Source organism: Chrysochloris asiatica, unplaced genomic scaffold, assembly GCF_000296735.1.
Source record: "Chrysochloris asiatica unplaced genomic scaffold, ChrAsi1.0 scaffold00004, whole genome shotgun sequence".
NCBI lineage: Eukaryota > Metazoa > Chordata > Mammalia > Afrosoricida > Chrysochloridae > Chrysochloris > Chrysochloris asiatica.
This window is the reverse complement of record NW_006408522.1, coordinates 6843732-6860205: the sequence shown is the minus strand read 5'-3', so window position 1 is coordinate 6860205 and position 16474 is coordinate 6843732. Positions and strand designations below refer to the sequence as shown.

The 16474-nt window shown below is 47.8% G+C and overlaps 1 protein-coding gene across 1 annotated transcript in view; it reads left to right on the top strand.

Annotated features, from left to right (window-relative positions):
• The window catches only part of TLN2 (talin 2), a 229757-nt gene that overhangs the window by 177128 nt on the left and 36155 nt on the right, over positions 1 to 16474 (top strand). Inside the window, exons 44-49 of the mRNA XM_006831575.1 lie at positions 773 to 939; positions 1882 to 2065; positions 4813 to 4938; positions 5146 to 5262; positions 7429 to 7614; positions 15886 to 15993. Of these exons, the coding sequence (XP_006831638.1) occupies positions 773 to 939; positions 1882 to 2065; positions 4813 to 4938; positions 5146 to 5262; positions 7429 to 7614; positions 15886 to 15993 (888 nt within the window). The remainder of the gene's footprint in view (positions 1 to 772; positions 940 to 1881; positions 2066 to 4812; positions 4939 to 5145; positions 5263 to 7428; positions 7615 to 15885; positions 15994 to 16474) is intronic.

The window sequence follows — 16474 nt, the reverse complement described above, 5'->3', positions numbered from 1 at the left end:
AGAGATACCGTTCCTGGGGTCTGGTCCCTCTACTCCTCCTAATGCTAAGTCTCAGGAGCTCAGAGTCTGTGTACCCTACTGATGCTGTAACTCCCCATCCCCATCAGGGAGAGGAGGAAGAGACACTGTTCCTGGGGTCTGGTCCCTCTACTCCTCCTAATGCTAAGTCTCAGGAGCTGACTCTGTGCACCCTACTGATGCTGTAACGCCCCATCCCCATCAGGAAAGCTTCGGCAGCCTGTCCCTTGGGGCAGACTGCTCATCCGCACATCGAGGTGAACACAGTGGCTCTTGCCCTGAAGTCTTCTCAAAAAAAGCACCCCAAACCCTTGGCTGTCTGACTCGTAGTGACCTTATAGGACTGGGATAAAGTCACTATGGGTCGGTACCGACTTGATGGCATCTAACAACAATAACAACCTTTACAGAAGCACACTGCATTATCTTTCTGGTGCAGAGCCACTGATGGATTCGAGCTACTCACTTTGCAGTTAGCAATCCAGCTCTTAATCAGGGTGCCACCTAGCCTCCTTAAACCAAGCAATAGTTTAGCTTAGTAAAGAGCATTTTGCTCTTTTAAGATCTGCCTATATTGGATCTTGACAGCAGCAAAACAGGAGTTCGTTTTGAGCTGGTCTGTTTCTAAAGATGTGCTGTTAACCCTTTATGTACATTGACGATGGAAGAGAAGATGGAGTATTTTGGAGTTTGCACACCTTTGGTTTACCTTTTCTCCATCCCCCCACCCCTCATGCTCCCTTTCTGCTTGCAGGTGTCCTTGGTGCTGTCAGCACTTCAGGCTGGGAACAAGGGGACCCAGGCATGTATCACAGCCGCCACGGCTGTGTCTGGGATCATTGCAGACCTGGACACCACCATCATGTTTGCAACTGCAGGGACCCTGAATGCAGAGAACAACGAGACCTTTGCAGACCACAGGTACTCGAGCAGAGCCCACCCAGTTTCTGGATGGGGAGCAGGTCAGGCCGTCCTCTGAAACCCTGCAATTGATGTAAGAGATGCTGCTCAAAAGCCAGAGTGTGATTTCTTTCCCCTTTTCATTTCAACAAGATGTTCACGTGGGGAGTGTGACCCACATCATCAAAATGAGCCCCTTTAGCTAGTTGCTAGTATGGAGGTGTGTTTGAGGGTTACCTTCCAAGCTGTAAATCCACTGTGTTAAAGTGCACGCATTTCCCCTTAAGTTTTCACTTTCAAGCCCGAGAGGGCCGTTCTTCTAACGTGCTTGCTCACCAACCCCAGTAGAATTGAGAGTAACAAGGCTGGCCCATCTAGCCTTTCCTGGGTTTGGGACAGTGAGTTTCCAAGTCGGCCATGTCTCCTGGCTTACATGAAGAATGCTGGTTCCTCAGTCCCTATTCGCAAGGCTGGTACCAGGGACTCTCCACTTGTTACTGGGGACCCCGGTCCACAAATCCTTGACTTGTCCCAGCACCTTTCTTCCATTCTAGGGCTGGACTCAGAGGAGATTCCTTTGGTCTCTGAGGTCCTGGACTAGGTGCCCCAATCCGTGTATCTTCATGTCTCACTGTCCCAATGAAGTATTTTAAAGGATTGTAGGAGCCACAGAAGAGACGCTGACCTTGTATTTAGATGCGGGGCTTGAGGAAGGGAGCCTGGATCCTCCCTGACACTCTACTGAGAAGGGACCACAGGACTACTCTGTCCTCTTCCTTCTCTCCCAAGTTTTGTCTTCAGGGAAGATGAAAGCCCCAGGATAGGGGAGAGCAGCACACTGCCTCTTGTCCTCAGAGTCCTTTCATGACAAGTCTCCTGCAAAGGATTTGTCTTTCTAACTACAAGTCATCTAGCTGTGCCCTGATGTCTCCCCCTCTCTTCTTCCCTCACCCCCTTTCTCAGGGAAAACATTCTGAAGACAGCCAAAGCCTTGGTTGAAGACACAAAACTGCTGGTGTCTGGGGCTGCATCCACCCCAGACAAGCTGGCCCAGGCGGCCCAGTCCTCGGCAGCCACCATCACCCAGCTTGCTGAGGTGGTCAAGCTGGGGGCAGCCAGCCTGGGCTCTGATGACCCTGAGACACAGGTATGGGTGGGGCTTGGGGAGTGGGTCCTCCTTTAATTTCCACAGAACACTGTACACCAGGCCTCAGAGTCTAAAAGTAGAATGGGCACTCTGAAGTAATGTGTGTGTGAGTGTGCACCTGTGGTTGGTCACGTGACGTGGTAGGAAGTGTTGGTTATAGTTAGCTGTTGTCTTGTTCATCCCTGATTCTTGTCTACCCCTTCCACAATGGAACGGAATGCTGTCCCATGATCAGTCTGTTGTGCTTCATAAGGATTTCATTGGCTGATTTTTTTTTTTTAAGTTTCTGTTGTCAGTTGAGTGATAGTTGACATGGGAGAACATCAGTGTTACACTCATCCTGTGATATTTCATAACATTGCAATGATTACAATCCCCAGTATTTGCTTCTATTCCCTCAGTTGTTTTGTTTTGTTTTTTGTTTTTTTAGATGTACACCAAAACACTCAGGAATGTGCAGTCATTCAAACACCCAAAGGGTAGACCCTGAAAGCCTGCCCCCCCCCCCCCCCCGCCCCGGCCACCAGCATACAGCCCCTCTCCCTCCAGGAGTCTAGAGTCCCCTTCATCTCTCCACATCATCATCTCTGGTGTCATCATTGGCTAATTTTTAAAAGTGCATCACCAGGCCTTTCTGGTAATCTGTCTTATCTGGAAGCTCTGCTGACACTAATGTTCAGTATCTGAGGAACACACAGGTCCCACTGACAAACGTGTGCTGGCTGGACATTGGGTGCATTGGCCAGGAACTGAACATGGGTTTTCCACATGGAAGAGTGATCTAAGCAAGATAGTGGCACTCACTGGTTTAGTGGTCAAATGACCAAGGGTGGGAAAGGTGTGTCTTAGATGATGGCCACTGACCCTTACTTCTGGGCCTCGGTTGCCTCTCTCTTCTCCTAACTGTGACCCCAGGAATCACAGTGTGGACACAGTCCTGGCTTGGCCTGTGGATTCAGAGGGTTGGCTGGGATTTCCCGTGTCCTGTACATGAGAAGGCATGGGTTGGAGATGAAGTGTGGGAGAAGACAGGAGCCTGCCAAGTCCTAGTGTTGCTGTGTTTGCACATAGCTGGGACTTTGAGTTTCTAATATGTTTTCATGAATATTGTTCCAGCTTATCTTCACAACAGTTGGCGAGATAGACAGGACTTTGCTATTCCCATTTACACAAGTGGAGCAGAGTTGGAGAGTTGTGTGTGGCACTTAAAGAGCATGGCTCTTAGGATCACACTGACCAGAGTCCGAATCCCAGCTCTACCACTCCCAGGCTCTGTGAGGGTCAGCACAAGGATCGTAATTCCCCCTTGGAAAGGCGGCAGTGAGGATTCACTGGGACAAAGTGTGTCGAGTGCTTGGCCCAGTACTGCCTTCAACACATGAAGGTGGTTATTGTAGAAGTTGGAATCATTGTAGCTACTAGACTGTTGTTATGCCATTGAGTCATTTCCGACTCACAGTGACCCTGTATAGGGTTTCTAAAGAGCGGCTGGGGAGTTTGAACTGCCAACCTTTTACCCACAGTGCCACACCAGGACTGCTAGACTACTAGGCTGAGGAGACTTCAATGCAATGTCCAATGCTGTGTAATCCCTCAGCATGACTGGTGCATCTGATTCCAAGCCCAGCACACTGAAAAAAATGTCTCTTCTGTCAAATGGTCTACATCCCCATTAAATTAGAAACGTGAACATACATAATACTCACACAGCACATCCAGTGGGCACACACATCTATACTCGTTCATTCCACAAGTCTTTACTGAGTGACTGCTATGTACTGCCTTCTGAATGTGAAACAGAACACTGAAGTAGTCCAGGCCTGCCCTCTAGGAGTTCACGTCATAGTGAGGGGAGGAAACAGATGGCATGTACGTGGCTAACTGATCAGGGAACCCAGATACTGATGCATGTCCTAAAGGAAATAGGACCTCTCCCCACAGGTGTAGTCCATTTGATTCCCATGTAATCCATCTGGTGAGGTCCAGGTATATGTTGTTGGAAAAAAGTATTTTTGCCAAATAAAACATTGGTATTGCAAAATTCTAAAAAACAAAAATAAAGGAAACAGGACTGTCTGCTGGAGAGTGAGTCCCTGTTTGTGGGAGGTGAACCTAGAGCTAGGATAGTCAGGAATGGTCTCTGAGGACATGTATGGCCTTTGAGCTGAGATCCAAATGATGAGAAGGAGCCAGACTCCAGGCAGAAAAGACCGCAAGAGCAGAGACCCTGAGTCAGGAATGAGTCTGGTTGCCGACATGTACAAAGATGGCATGTGCCTAGAGCATGTAGAGTGGGGCGGGAACCACAGGAACTGAAGCTGGAGAGGCAGGCGGGACCACCGTGGAGGGCCCTGCAGACTGGGCTGTGAGGTTTGGGTTTGGTCACAGTGTTTCTTGGCCACTGGTGATGAAAACGTGACTGCCTTCATCCTTTCTGTCATAGGCACTCGTTAGCATAGCTACCAGCAGGAAGACTATTAGACCATTGTCCCCCGTTCTGGGTGAGGCTCATGCTCACCTGGAGAATTTTTGAAAGTCCACATGCTGGGTTGTCACCCAGATTCCTGAGTCAGACTCTCCAAGGGGGACTCCCAGGTGACTCCACTGTGCGGCAGACTGGAGAACCACAAATATAGAGACCTTTCTCTCTCTTGTCCCAAACTCCCCTGGCCTGTGTCCTCCTTGTGGTGAAGACAGCTGGTGACTGCTTGCTTAACTGGGCTCACCTGGGCTCCACACTCTTTCAGGTGGTCTTGATCAACGCTATCAAAGATGTGGCCAAGGCCCTTTCAGATCTCATTGGTGCTACCAAAGGAGCTGCCAGCAAGCCCGCTGATGACCCTTCCATGTACCAGCTCAAGGGAGCCGCCAAGGTAGACTGCACCCCCCTCCCAAGGGCCAAGCATGTAGAGGGAGTTCCGGAATGAGAAGCAGGTGTCCGAATCCTGGTGGAATATGCTCCTGAGTGCCTCTCTCACTTACCAGGAGACGGTTTTGCTCGTGGTATCAGACCTGGAACCAACAGGATAGGCATGAGACCACAGACTAAATGTTAACTGTCTTCTTTTGGCTCTGTGCAGGTGATGGTGACGAACGTCACCTCCCTTCTCAAGACAGTGAAGGCGGTGGAGGACGAGGCCACCCGCGGCACTCGGGCTCTGGAGGCCACCATTGAGTACATTAAGCAGGAGCTTACGGTAAGAGCTGCCTGCCAAGCCGTCTTGGGCACCCATGCCCAACAAGCAGCCCATCTGAGCCCAGTGCAGGCTCCTCTGAGACTTTAGAGAGACAGCAATTACTTGGTGCATCGATCTAGGAAGGCCTATTCAACTGCCTGCTGATAGCTTGCTACAATCGAAAGTTTGGGTCGATTTGTAAATGTAATTGGTAAGGAATAACATGAAAGGGATCACCTTGGGCTTTTTAGATTTAATTCCACTAAAATTGCAGCATGCAACCAAAGCATTGCACAAGATTCATGGCAAGCTTTGAAAAGTTGGTACAGCTATGTGCACTTACTTGCCTTGAGTTTAGATCATGTGGACCATGGATAAGCACACACTAACCCTCTTGACTCGCTTGTTTTCTGCAACAACGACAGCTGCTGCTCACCTGTGGATCTGGGGAGAGCCTGGATGCCCTTACCTGGGACACTTCCCTTTCAGAATCAGATCCCTTCTTTTCGAGGCCTCTGACCTCTAGACAGTTTTCCTTGTCACACTGTTGTAGACTGAGACAATATTATCTTCTAGTCTTTTGATCCCATGATGGTTTCCTGTGAAGGTTATGAAGGGACTTTTCCTAATCTCTACAAATAGAAATAGGCCAGAATCTTTCAACTCCTTTTTTGTTTTTGTTTTTTTTGCTTGCCTTAGAATGTCACTTTTGATGGTCACACACCCCTGAGGGTGCGCACCAAACATAAGCGACTCCCTTGGACTTGGGTGATGGAGCCGTGGGTTTTTTGGTCCTGTCTTTAATGAGCCCAGCCTTGGCTGGCGTTATGCTTGGTTCCCACTTCCAAGGGGAAATTGCATTTTAGCAGGAGCAAATCATACAAATCAGGCATCCTTGACCCCTGCTGCCTGGCCCTCACCTAACTACCCAGACTAGCTGTGTCCTCCCCAGAGTGTGGACACACATTTTGACAGGTGTGCTGGGCCAAACAAAGGCAGCACAGAGGAGATTTGACATCTGGAGCTATCCTGGCGAATTGCAGACATGTGGTTGATCTATGTCACCCAACTTGTGTGTGTGTGTGTGTGTGGGTGTGTGTCTCCACGTGCATATGTGAGGTTTCTGAAGGGGCATGTGCCACAGAGGTCCAATTGGTGAGGAGGACCATCCATACCTGTAACTTCCATTCCACTGTAAGATTCAAGGTGGACCCGGGATTGGAGACCCTGGGCTGCTTCACTGCAACTGCCCATTTCTAGGGTGAGCAGTTGGCACATGTTTGGATTCTCCCTTCTTCTGCCCCAAGGAAAGGCTGTGGGAAGCGTTTCCTGCTAAAAAGGGGCTGCCTAGGACTGAGGACAGAGCACCAAAGATTGGGTTGTGTCCCTCATCTATAGCACTACAAGTACCTTCAGCTCACAGCCGGGGCACCTACACTGACTCTCCTTAGAGAGACGAGACAGACGGGTTTCCACCGGAAACAGCCGACTTGTTGGCAGGTGGAACTCGAAAGTGGAATACTCACTTACCATGGTTAATTAATCTCAGGTTCTCTAAAGGGGTGTGTATGTGTTGTTAAATAATTCACAGTGTTACCGTGGCATCCTCAATGCCTCTGCACAATTATGCAGTTATATTTGCAAGACGGACTAAGAATAGAAAGAACTGAACGCTGCATTTCGTGCTGCCCCACACCCCTTTAGAGAGTGAGAGAGTCCAGAACAGTGTACCTAGGTCAGTCTGGCCCCGGAATTGACGCCGGGCTGCAGAGTTTCAGGGACTCGCCAAAACACTAGCAGAGATGGAGAAAGAGGAGTGGGAAGTCACACACCAACCTCTCCTGGGATGGAGAGTGCAGATAGGAGCTGTCCGTTTCTGCCGATGGAGGTGGGGGTGGACCCTGTAAATAAGACTCCCCCACGGTGTCATTTCTGCCAATGCCGAGTCGGGAGGTTAGAGGTTTATCAGTGGTAGAATCTTGAAGGCAAGAATAATATGACAGATGAAATTTCTCATTTCCTGCTATTTGGCATTTTCTTCAAGTTGCAAACTCAGTTTTTAGACACTGAGCTGCAAGCCTGGTTGGAGAAGAATCAATTATATTTGCCTTTTCCTTTTTTGATGTGTGTGTGTCGTTGTTGCTCCCCCCCCCCCCCGCCCGCTTCCCTTTTATTTCTGTCTTCTAGGTGTTCCAGTCAAAGGAGGTACCTGAAAAAAACTCATCACCTGAAGAATCGATCAGGATGACTAAAGGCATCACTATGGCAACAGCCAAGGCCGTGGCAGCTGGGAACTCATGTCGACAGGAGGATGTGATAGCCACCGCCAACCTGAGCCGGAAAGCTGTGTCAGATATGCTGATGGCTTGCAAGGTAGACGCCTGGACATCGCTTGGGGTGGACAGATAATTCTTTCTATGATTGAGTGGTTTCGGTTAGTCTGGAGAAGAGGATGGGCCAGAATGTGTTAAAGGGAGCAGTTCTGTGCCTTAAACTTAATAAAATTAATGCCAAAGATGTATGGGGAGTTTGGGGTTTGATAGGGGTAGATTCTTCCCTGCTGATTTAATTCTTTCACTTCTTTTATTTTCAGTTCTTCCTAAATAGACAGGAAGCCTTCTTACAGAGAACATTGTGTAGGTCACTCTGAGCGTAGTAAGCAGGGGCTTGTGGCATTTCATTCCAAGTCCTCCAAGTGAGACTGTGTTCACTCTTCTGCCTGGACTCTTCCACTTCCATTAGGTCGGCCATTTTGTGTTAGGAAAGGTGTTGTGAGAGGAAGTGAGGTAGGGGAACAAAACAGAACTCTGGGGGATTGTCTTTTTTCCCCTTCTATGTCAGACATCTTGGAGAAACTCTTTAGATCCTTGAGTAGGCAACTAGGGCAGCTCTCCTGAGTCCTAGGCTTGGTAAGGAGCTTTGGAGATCCATGCCACGTGACCTTTATTTTTATTTCTTATTAGCTAGGAATGATCGTGAGCCATACCACTCATACATCCCATTTTGTATCTGCATTCTATTAAGCATCTCCATCCCAGATACCACACTCCTCAACTCAGCCTGACCCCAGGGACAGACAACTCAGAGACTGATGATTCTCCCCCCAACCCCCATGCTGTGGCAGGGGGCCTGGGGTGCAGATTTACCACAAAAATTGAAAACCAGCTTAGAGTCTGAGGGAATGGAGCCATTCTCTGGTGAAGTGAGTTCGGTGAAGGGGCTGGTGGGAAGTCCAACTCTGATAGCTTCTCAAGGTCTCCTCAGAAGGGGAAGGATGATAACAGCCCTCACAGACTTGAGAAGAGACTGTGCAGATGGAGAATTGTGACCCACATCCTAGCTGGGCCTTTACTCGTTTGTCAACTGTTTACTGCCCTAGACCTGCAGCAGTCGGGGATCCATAATTCCTCAAGGAAGAGTCTTAGCAGAAGGACATGTGCCTCTAGAATGCCAAGAGGCTTGTCGTTTCTTTTTTTATTGGAAAGAGAGAGTGGTAGGTGCCCTGAATTGAAGCTTATGTTTCTCGGATCTTATTGCTGTCCCCAAATGTCTTTTCTACTCCACCGACTGTACTATTTCAGCTTCACTGAGTTGGAGTCACACAAGACTCTTTTCTGGCCAGTCAGCTGCCTTTGTAGCCAACTAGGTTAATGCCAAGACCAGTAGCCAGTAGCCAGGCATACAGCCTCCATGCCAGTGGGTTACGGTGCAGAAGCACAGAGACAGCCATTTGAATGGTGTTTATCTATCACCTCCCTCCATTCACCTCTGAGCCCTGACAAGCTCTCCCTTAGAACTTGAAAATATGATTGCTGACTCTGCTGGTATCTGGTGACCGTGACCATGTGAGACCGCAGGATACAATGAATCACTTCAAAGAAGAAGAACTTGGTTCTATAAACATGTCCTTCTAGGGAACTGGGGCACAGCTCAAAGGGTCTTTAAATCCTGTTTATGCGGCTTTTTTGTAAGAAGGCACTTAGGAGAGGTGTCTGACATGGAAGACTTCAGTGTTAGTGAAGAAGGAAAATGATGCTCCAAGTCTCATGGGTGGAAAGGTTTTCATGGCAAAATCAGTCACTTGAAGAGATGTAGCGACTGATGCTCTTGCCAGCTGCTAACTCTTGAGGAAAAGAGAAGAGATTGGTAAGAAAGCCACATAAACGTGGGAGACCCTGACCCCACGGAAGGGTGGCTCTTGTGATCCACAGGCCCAAAGTCTTCCTGAGAGTTGTGATGATCTTAATTTGCTCTTCTGTCACCAGCCAGGGGCTGGGCCCCAGGATTCAGCCATGTAATTATGTTATCAGACAGTGTGTTAGAGTCTTTCATGATTCCATGATCTCATTTGGCTGTAAAGTCCCATTGCTTAGCAAAAACACAAATTATTCCCGTGTTCCAAGTTGTCAAGTTGATTCTGACCTCTAGCGATGCTATAGGACTGAGTAGAAGTCCATAGGATTTCCGAGGCTGTAAATCTTTATGTTTCATCTGTCTGTCATGGCGTAACTGGTGGATTTGGACTGTGTCAACAAAAACACATTTCTGTAATTAGAAAATGTTGTATAAGCATATGTTGTGGGCATGAAATGGAGGTAGTAGAACACAGAAATGAGAGCTATTGTAATGATTGTTAGATACCATTAGTTGATTCCAACTCAAAGTGACCTTGTTTACAACAGAAGGAAACGCTGCCTGGCCTTGTGCCATCTTCACAGTTGTTACATTTCAGTCCTGGAGTAGTGCTGTAGGATAAACACTAGATTGCTAAATACTAGGGCAGTGGTTCAAACCCACCAGCCGCTCCTCGGAAACCCCATACAGGGTCACTATGAGTTGAAACGGACTCAACAGCACTTAGTAACAATGACAACAACAACATTTGTATTGATAGCTGCCTGGGATTGGAGTAAAAAGTGAAAAGCCTCTTTTGTTCCAGATCGGTGTATGTCTCCAGTTTTATGGGCGTTCTTATGCGATGCTCTTCTGTCTGCTGGAAGCCCTATGTAGCCACTATTGTTGTTAAGTGCTGTTGAGTTGGTTCTGACTTATAGCAACCCTGTATAGGGTTTCCAAGGAGCAGATGGTGAGCTTGAACTGACCTTACTGTTCAAATCGATTTTGTGCTCCAGTGCATTAACCCGCATCGCCACACATCCCCCCTTTTTAGCTGAAACGGCTCACTACCCACCTACCTGCCAGTTCTCCCGCCTGCAGACCAGGAGTGGTGGTCCCACCTTGTCTTGTAATCTTGTAATCCCAGATCTCTTGGCCCAGTTAGCGGGTTGTGGTCATGTCTGTATGCTGGGCATTTGGTCTGTGAACTCCTTGGAAGCAAGACATGGCTCTTAGTCTTCACTGTACCCCCAGCTCACAGCACAGTGCCTGACACCAAGCAAGTAGCCTTCAGTACAACAAACCGAGAGCCAAAGCCAAGGCTAGCACCAAATGGATAGCCAGGAGTCTTGGACCACAGGGGAGGTAGCTCCATTACTGCTTTGCCCTTTGTTTCAAGACAACCACCCACATCCATTGTGGCATATATGTTTCTCCTGGAAGTTAGGTGCTTTCCATGAACCTTTCCAGGAGAGTCAGTGTATATAAAAGGAGCTCTGGTAGGATAGAAGGTTGCAAGTTGGACTGCTGACCTTGAGGTGGCAGTGTGAATCGACCAGCTGCTCCGTCGATGAGGCTTTCTGCTCCCATAAAGATTAACAGCCCTGGCTGCCCTGCACAGGGTTACTATGAGTCGGGACCGACTCCACAGAATACCACCACCACCACCAGAGTGTATGAAGCGCTGACCAGCGGTGCTGAAGAGGACCAGCTCAATCCATTACAGGATAGGAAATGTTGCCATAGTGTTAGGTCAGAGATGCTCTAACTTGGAAGGAGGAAACTTAGCCCTAGGGGTCGGAGAGGGTGACATCTCAGCTGGACCTTGAAGGCTGAGTTGCAGGTAACTGGTAAAGAGGGAGGCTGCAAGAATAGCATGTGGAAGGGCCTGACATGGAGACAACACCACTTTATGGTTTTCCTCAGCACAATAGAGAATAGAGTTACGGGAGTTGAAGGACTAGGGTCTAGATTTTGTTGTTATTGTTGTTAAGAGCTGTTGAGTCAGTTCCAACTCATAGCTACCCTGTATAGGGTTTCCGAGGAGCAGCTGGTGAGCTTTGAACAGCCAATCTTGTGAATCAAACCAACCTTGCAGTCTAGTGCTTTATCCTACAGTGCCACACGAAGAGCCATGTGTTCTGGGCAAGGGAGTTTAGACTCTATTTTGAGGCCACAGTATTTACAATTTTGACATGCTTAGTGAAATCCGTTTACCAGGAGCAGCAACAACTTTCAAATAAATTGCGGTCTTAATCAGAGACAATACCTAGCTGGCAAAATATGGCTCAAATGTTATCATGTTGTACATGCCAGGTATAGATATGAGATTGTTTGATTCTAGATCGGAAATCAAGTGTGATTATCCTGGTTTGATACATCATGAACCAGAGACTCAGAAAGATGAGTGTTGTGAGCAAGATCACAAGGCTATTGGCCATCAGAACCAGAACTGATTTCCTGATTCCATGTCCAGTCTTCTTCTACTGCAGTGACCCTCCAACCATAATGCTCAAAGTCTCTGAGGCCAATGAGTGACAGCTACTCTTATCCCCATGTCAGAAACATGAAAAGGGGGAATGAAACTGACAAAAGGCTGTGATCTGGGTGGAGTGGAAGGCAGCTCAGATTTTCAAGTCCCTTTCTTACTACAGGTTGTCCTGACTTCAGGGGAGGCGGTTTATATAGAAAATCACTGGATGTGATTTGTGCAGACTCAGTTCCTATCCATCCTGTTATCCCTGGATCAGACCATCCTGACTCTGCAGGACAGACAGGCTGCCAGGGTGCTATGTGTCAGTTTCATAGGCCAAGATACCAGGTGTCCCTGCAGAGCCTGTCTCCTGTTGGGTGGTGGTGGTAGTCCTGTGCTGTGGAGTCAATTCCAACTCATAGAGACCATGTATAGGATTTCCAAGACTGTACATCTTTATGGGAGTGGGAAACCCCATCTTTGTCCCACGAAGCCCTAGTGGACTCGAACTGCTGAGCTTGAAGTTAGCAGCCCAACACATAACCCATGATGTTACCAGTCCTGTTAGGATAGGACTTACTTAATAAAATTATTAATACTTAACATTTACTTTGGTCTCTTGTATCCCACCCCTTTGCAGAAAAGGAAAGGAGGCAGTGTTCCAGAAAGAGTGTCCATACAGAAAGGTTCCTACAGAGAACCAGGGGTTCTGACTTGTAGATCAAGAAGGAAACCTTTATATACCAAGCAGAAAGGTTAAGTTGCTGTGTTTGAATTTGGGGGCTGCTTTTGGGACTGAGCGGTAAAGTGTGATATTGTTAGTTATTGTCAACTCAATTTCTACTCTTGTTGTTAAGTGAAGTTCAGTCAGTTGCAGCTCATAGGGTTTCCAGAGCTTGTTACATTTTCACGGGAGCAGAGAGCCTCATCTTTTTCCTGCAGAGAAGCTGGTAGGCTCAAACCACTGACAGTGTGGTTCACAGTACTGTGCTTATCCTACCTACCAAGCCAGCATGCACTCCAATTTCAACTCCTAGTGACTCTATATGACAGAACAAACTGCCCCATAGCCTTGGCTTGGCTATAATCTTCACAGGAGCAATGACTAGGTCTTTTCTCCTGCAGAGTCGCTGGGTGGGTTTGAAATGCCAACCTTTCAGCTAGCAACTGCACACTTAATCATTGTGCCACCTGGGCTCCTGGAGTGACAGGGTACCCAGGACCAAAGCAGAGTTGTAGTAAATTGCATACTGACTTATCAGGATGGCTGTTGTTGTGAAGTGCCATCGAGTCAGTTCCGACCCATAGCGACCCTGTATAGGGATTTCAAAGAGCAGCCGGTGAGCTTGAACCGCCGACCTTGCAGTTCAAATGGCTTTGCATTCTGGCGCATTAACCCACAGCAGGACCCTGAGCAGGATGGTAGGGTTGCCTAATTCTTAAGCAAACACGAAGATCTAGCTACCCTCTAAATTAGGTGTATTTTTCTCGGCTCATTCCTTCATGTGCATATATACATGTTAGGTACAATTTTACTTCTTTTATTTCTCTGACCATTCCTTCATGTGCATATTAGGTACATGTTAGGTACAATTTTACGTCTTTTATTTCTCTGCTCATTCCTTCATGTGCATATATACATGTTAGGTACAATTTTACGTCTTTTATTTCTCTGCTCATTCCTTCATGTACATATTAGGTACATGTTAGGTACAATTTTACGTCTTTTATTTCTCGACTCATTCCTTCATGTGCATATATACATGTTAGGTACAATTTTACGCCTTTTATTTCTCGGCTCATTCCTTCATGTACATATTAGGTACATGTTAGGTACAATTTTACGTCTTTTATTTCAATTAACATGCTTCCATGCTGCTACTCATTATGGAAACATCTCACAGCGTAGTGGTTAAGGACTTGGCGGCTAACCAAAATGTCAGCGGTTTGAACCCACCTGCTTCTCTCCACGAGAAAGCTGTGGCAGTCTGCTTCCGTAAAGATGTACAGACTCGGAAATCCTCCAGGGCATGTCTATAGGGTCACTGTGCTATAGGGTCACTGTGAGCGGGAATCGATATAAAGCCAGTGGATACGTTTATGCGTTGTTAGAACTGAGTTTATAATCACCAAATACTCTGTCTGTGAATATCATCTTTCACTACATAGTTTGGTGATTTAAAATTTTTTTATCATAAACTATAATGCTGTGAGGAGTCCTGGTGTGGTGCTGTGGGTTAATGTGCTGGACTGCAAAGTTGTTTGAACTGCAAAGTCGGCAGCTCAAGCTCACCAGCCAGGTTTCCTTGGAAACTCTGTACAGGGTCACTATGAGTTGGAACAAACTCGACGGCACTTAACAACAACAACACAATGCAGTGACCATCTTTGGGCAGATCTATTTTTTCATTACTTTGGATTATCTCCTTGAACAAGAGACCCTGAAGTTGACATTTTTACTATTGACAGATTGTCCTATCAAAAAATTCTACCAAGTTACAGAGCCCCCAGCAGTAGACAGGTACAGCTGGCTGTCACCTCTCACACATCACCGAGGGGAGGTGATGCTGAGTAGTGTCCTATCCTGTGTCTCCACAGTGACCTGCGCCTCACAGTTGGAGCAATACAAGGATGACTGAAATGAGGAAGTGGCTAAGAGTAAAGCCCTGGACTCCTGCATCAGCCTCCTAAGATGCCATAGTCCTCAGAGAACAAACCCAGGTTCATAAATGACAGACCTTGGCCACTCAAATGAGCCCCCTTTCTTCAGAAGGAGTGTAGCATGAGGGGCGGTGGTAAGTGGGGACTCCCACAGGTGTTCCCACCAGCACTTCCCACTCCTAGGATGAGGTACTGGAGTGAACCTATCCAAATCCCACTGCCAAAGAGTCTGTTCTGACTCACAGCAAACCTGTACAGAATTTCTGAGGCTATAAATCTTTACAGGAGCAGGAAGCCCCATCTCTCTCCTGAGGAGCAGCTGGTGGGTTTATGCTGCCAAGCTTACAGTGAGCAGTCCAGTGCTTACCCTACAGTGCCACCATTGTAAGAGACACAGGAACGTCAATCGATACTCCCCTTGAGCCTTGAACTTTCATCCTAATGTGTGTTTTGTGTTTGTCTTGGTTTTAGGTTTCTTGTTTGTTTGCAGTTTTCCATTTTATGTATTCTTATAAGCACCCCACCTCTCATCAAGTCCTTTCCAGCATGATGTTGTACAAAGATGAAAGGCTCAACAATTAGTTAGGGCTGTCAGGTGTAGCAAGTAAAAGAGCCACGCATTCCGTACTTCTCCAAGTGTTACCTCTCTGCCATTCCAGTTGAAGCGGGCATTCTGCATTGTCTCTGGCAGCTCTGTGAATGGGTGTGCTGTCTGAAATGCTCTATCATAATGACTCAAGTTGGCAGGACACCAAGTGCTAGAGAAAAGCACAGGAGGCTCTGCTCATCTCGGCCTGTGCAGTGTGGTAGGAGCTGTTTGACGGGCCTCTGAGGGGCTGAGGAGCTCATTCTGAGGTGTCACCCAAGCTAGGGGACCTTGCTCAGTGGGGTCCTCACTGCACCTCTAGCCAGGTCAGGCTGAGGGCTGAGAACCTGGCCAAATTAGGCTGTGGGCAGACATGAGCCTGCAAGACTCTGGGCACTGAAGAGAGGCCAGGTTAACCCTGGGACAGTACGTCCCCTAATCATGGACTTTCCTGGACATTTTAACACTGTGGACTGATTATGTATTTACATTTTAAAAAAGGAGGAACCAGATAGATTCAGTTGATTCTGTTACCTGACCTCAGGGCAAAATCAAGACAGACTGCGATCACAATCTGATGAGGAAACAGGCGGGAGGTAGCGAGAGAATGTGGAGGAAGGACAGCAGTTCTAGCTAGGTTATCAGGGAGAAGGGTCTGGGTCAAGGCAGGGTCAATTCCAGAATCAAGATCTCCTTTCTCTGAATGCAGGGCTGCACAAACCTGCCAAGTAGGCACCCCACCTTGCCATCGTGTCCCACTCACCTGCTCTCCCTGTTTTAAGATCTCCATGTTCCTCTCTCTCCCCAGCAAGCGTCCTTCCATCCGGATGTCAGTGAGGAGGTGTGCACCAGAGCCTTGCGATACGGAACGGAGTGCACCCTTGGGTATCTGGACCTCCTTGAGCACGTCTTGGTGGTGAGCAGGGGTGTGGGCCGGGGCTGATTCCGAATCAGATGGTCTTTCCTCAGGAAAACCCCTCTAAGGACATTGCTCTGGGAGTACTCCCAAGGCTGCATCTGGGCTGAGGGGAACATTCTCCCAGATTGCACTGGGCCAGCAGCACATAGAGATGAAGGCATCGTCTAGAGGGAGCTGAAGTTGGAGCCCAGGAGAGGTTGACTTCTTTATTGCCCCCAGAAGGTGAGACTAGGGTGGCACATAAAAGGAATAAAAGGAGGAAGAGTGTGGGCATCGTGAGGGGCCAGTCAGAAATGCAAGGTAAAGAGATTGAGCCCAGCCAGCAAGACTTCCAAAAGGAATTGTTTCCTTAATGAAACAGTAGTGTGTCCTTATGCTTTTGAGTTATGGTGTTGGAGGAGAATATTGAAAGTGCCATGGGCTGCCCATAGAACCAACAGGTCTGTGTTGGAAGAAGTGCAGCCAGAGTGCTCCTTGG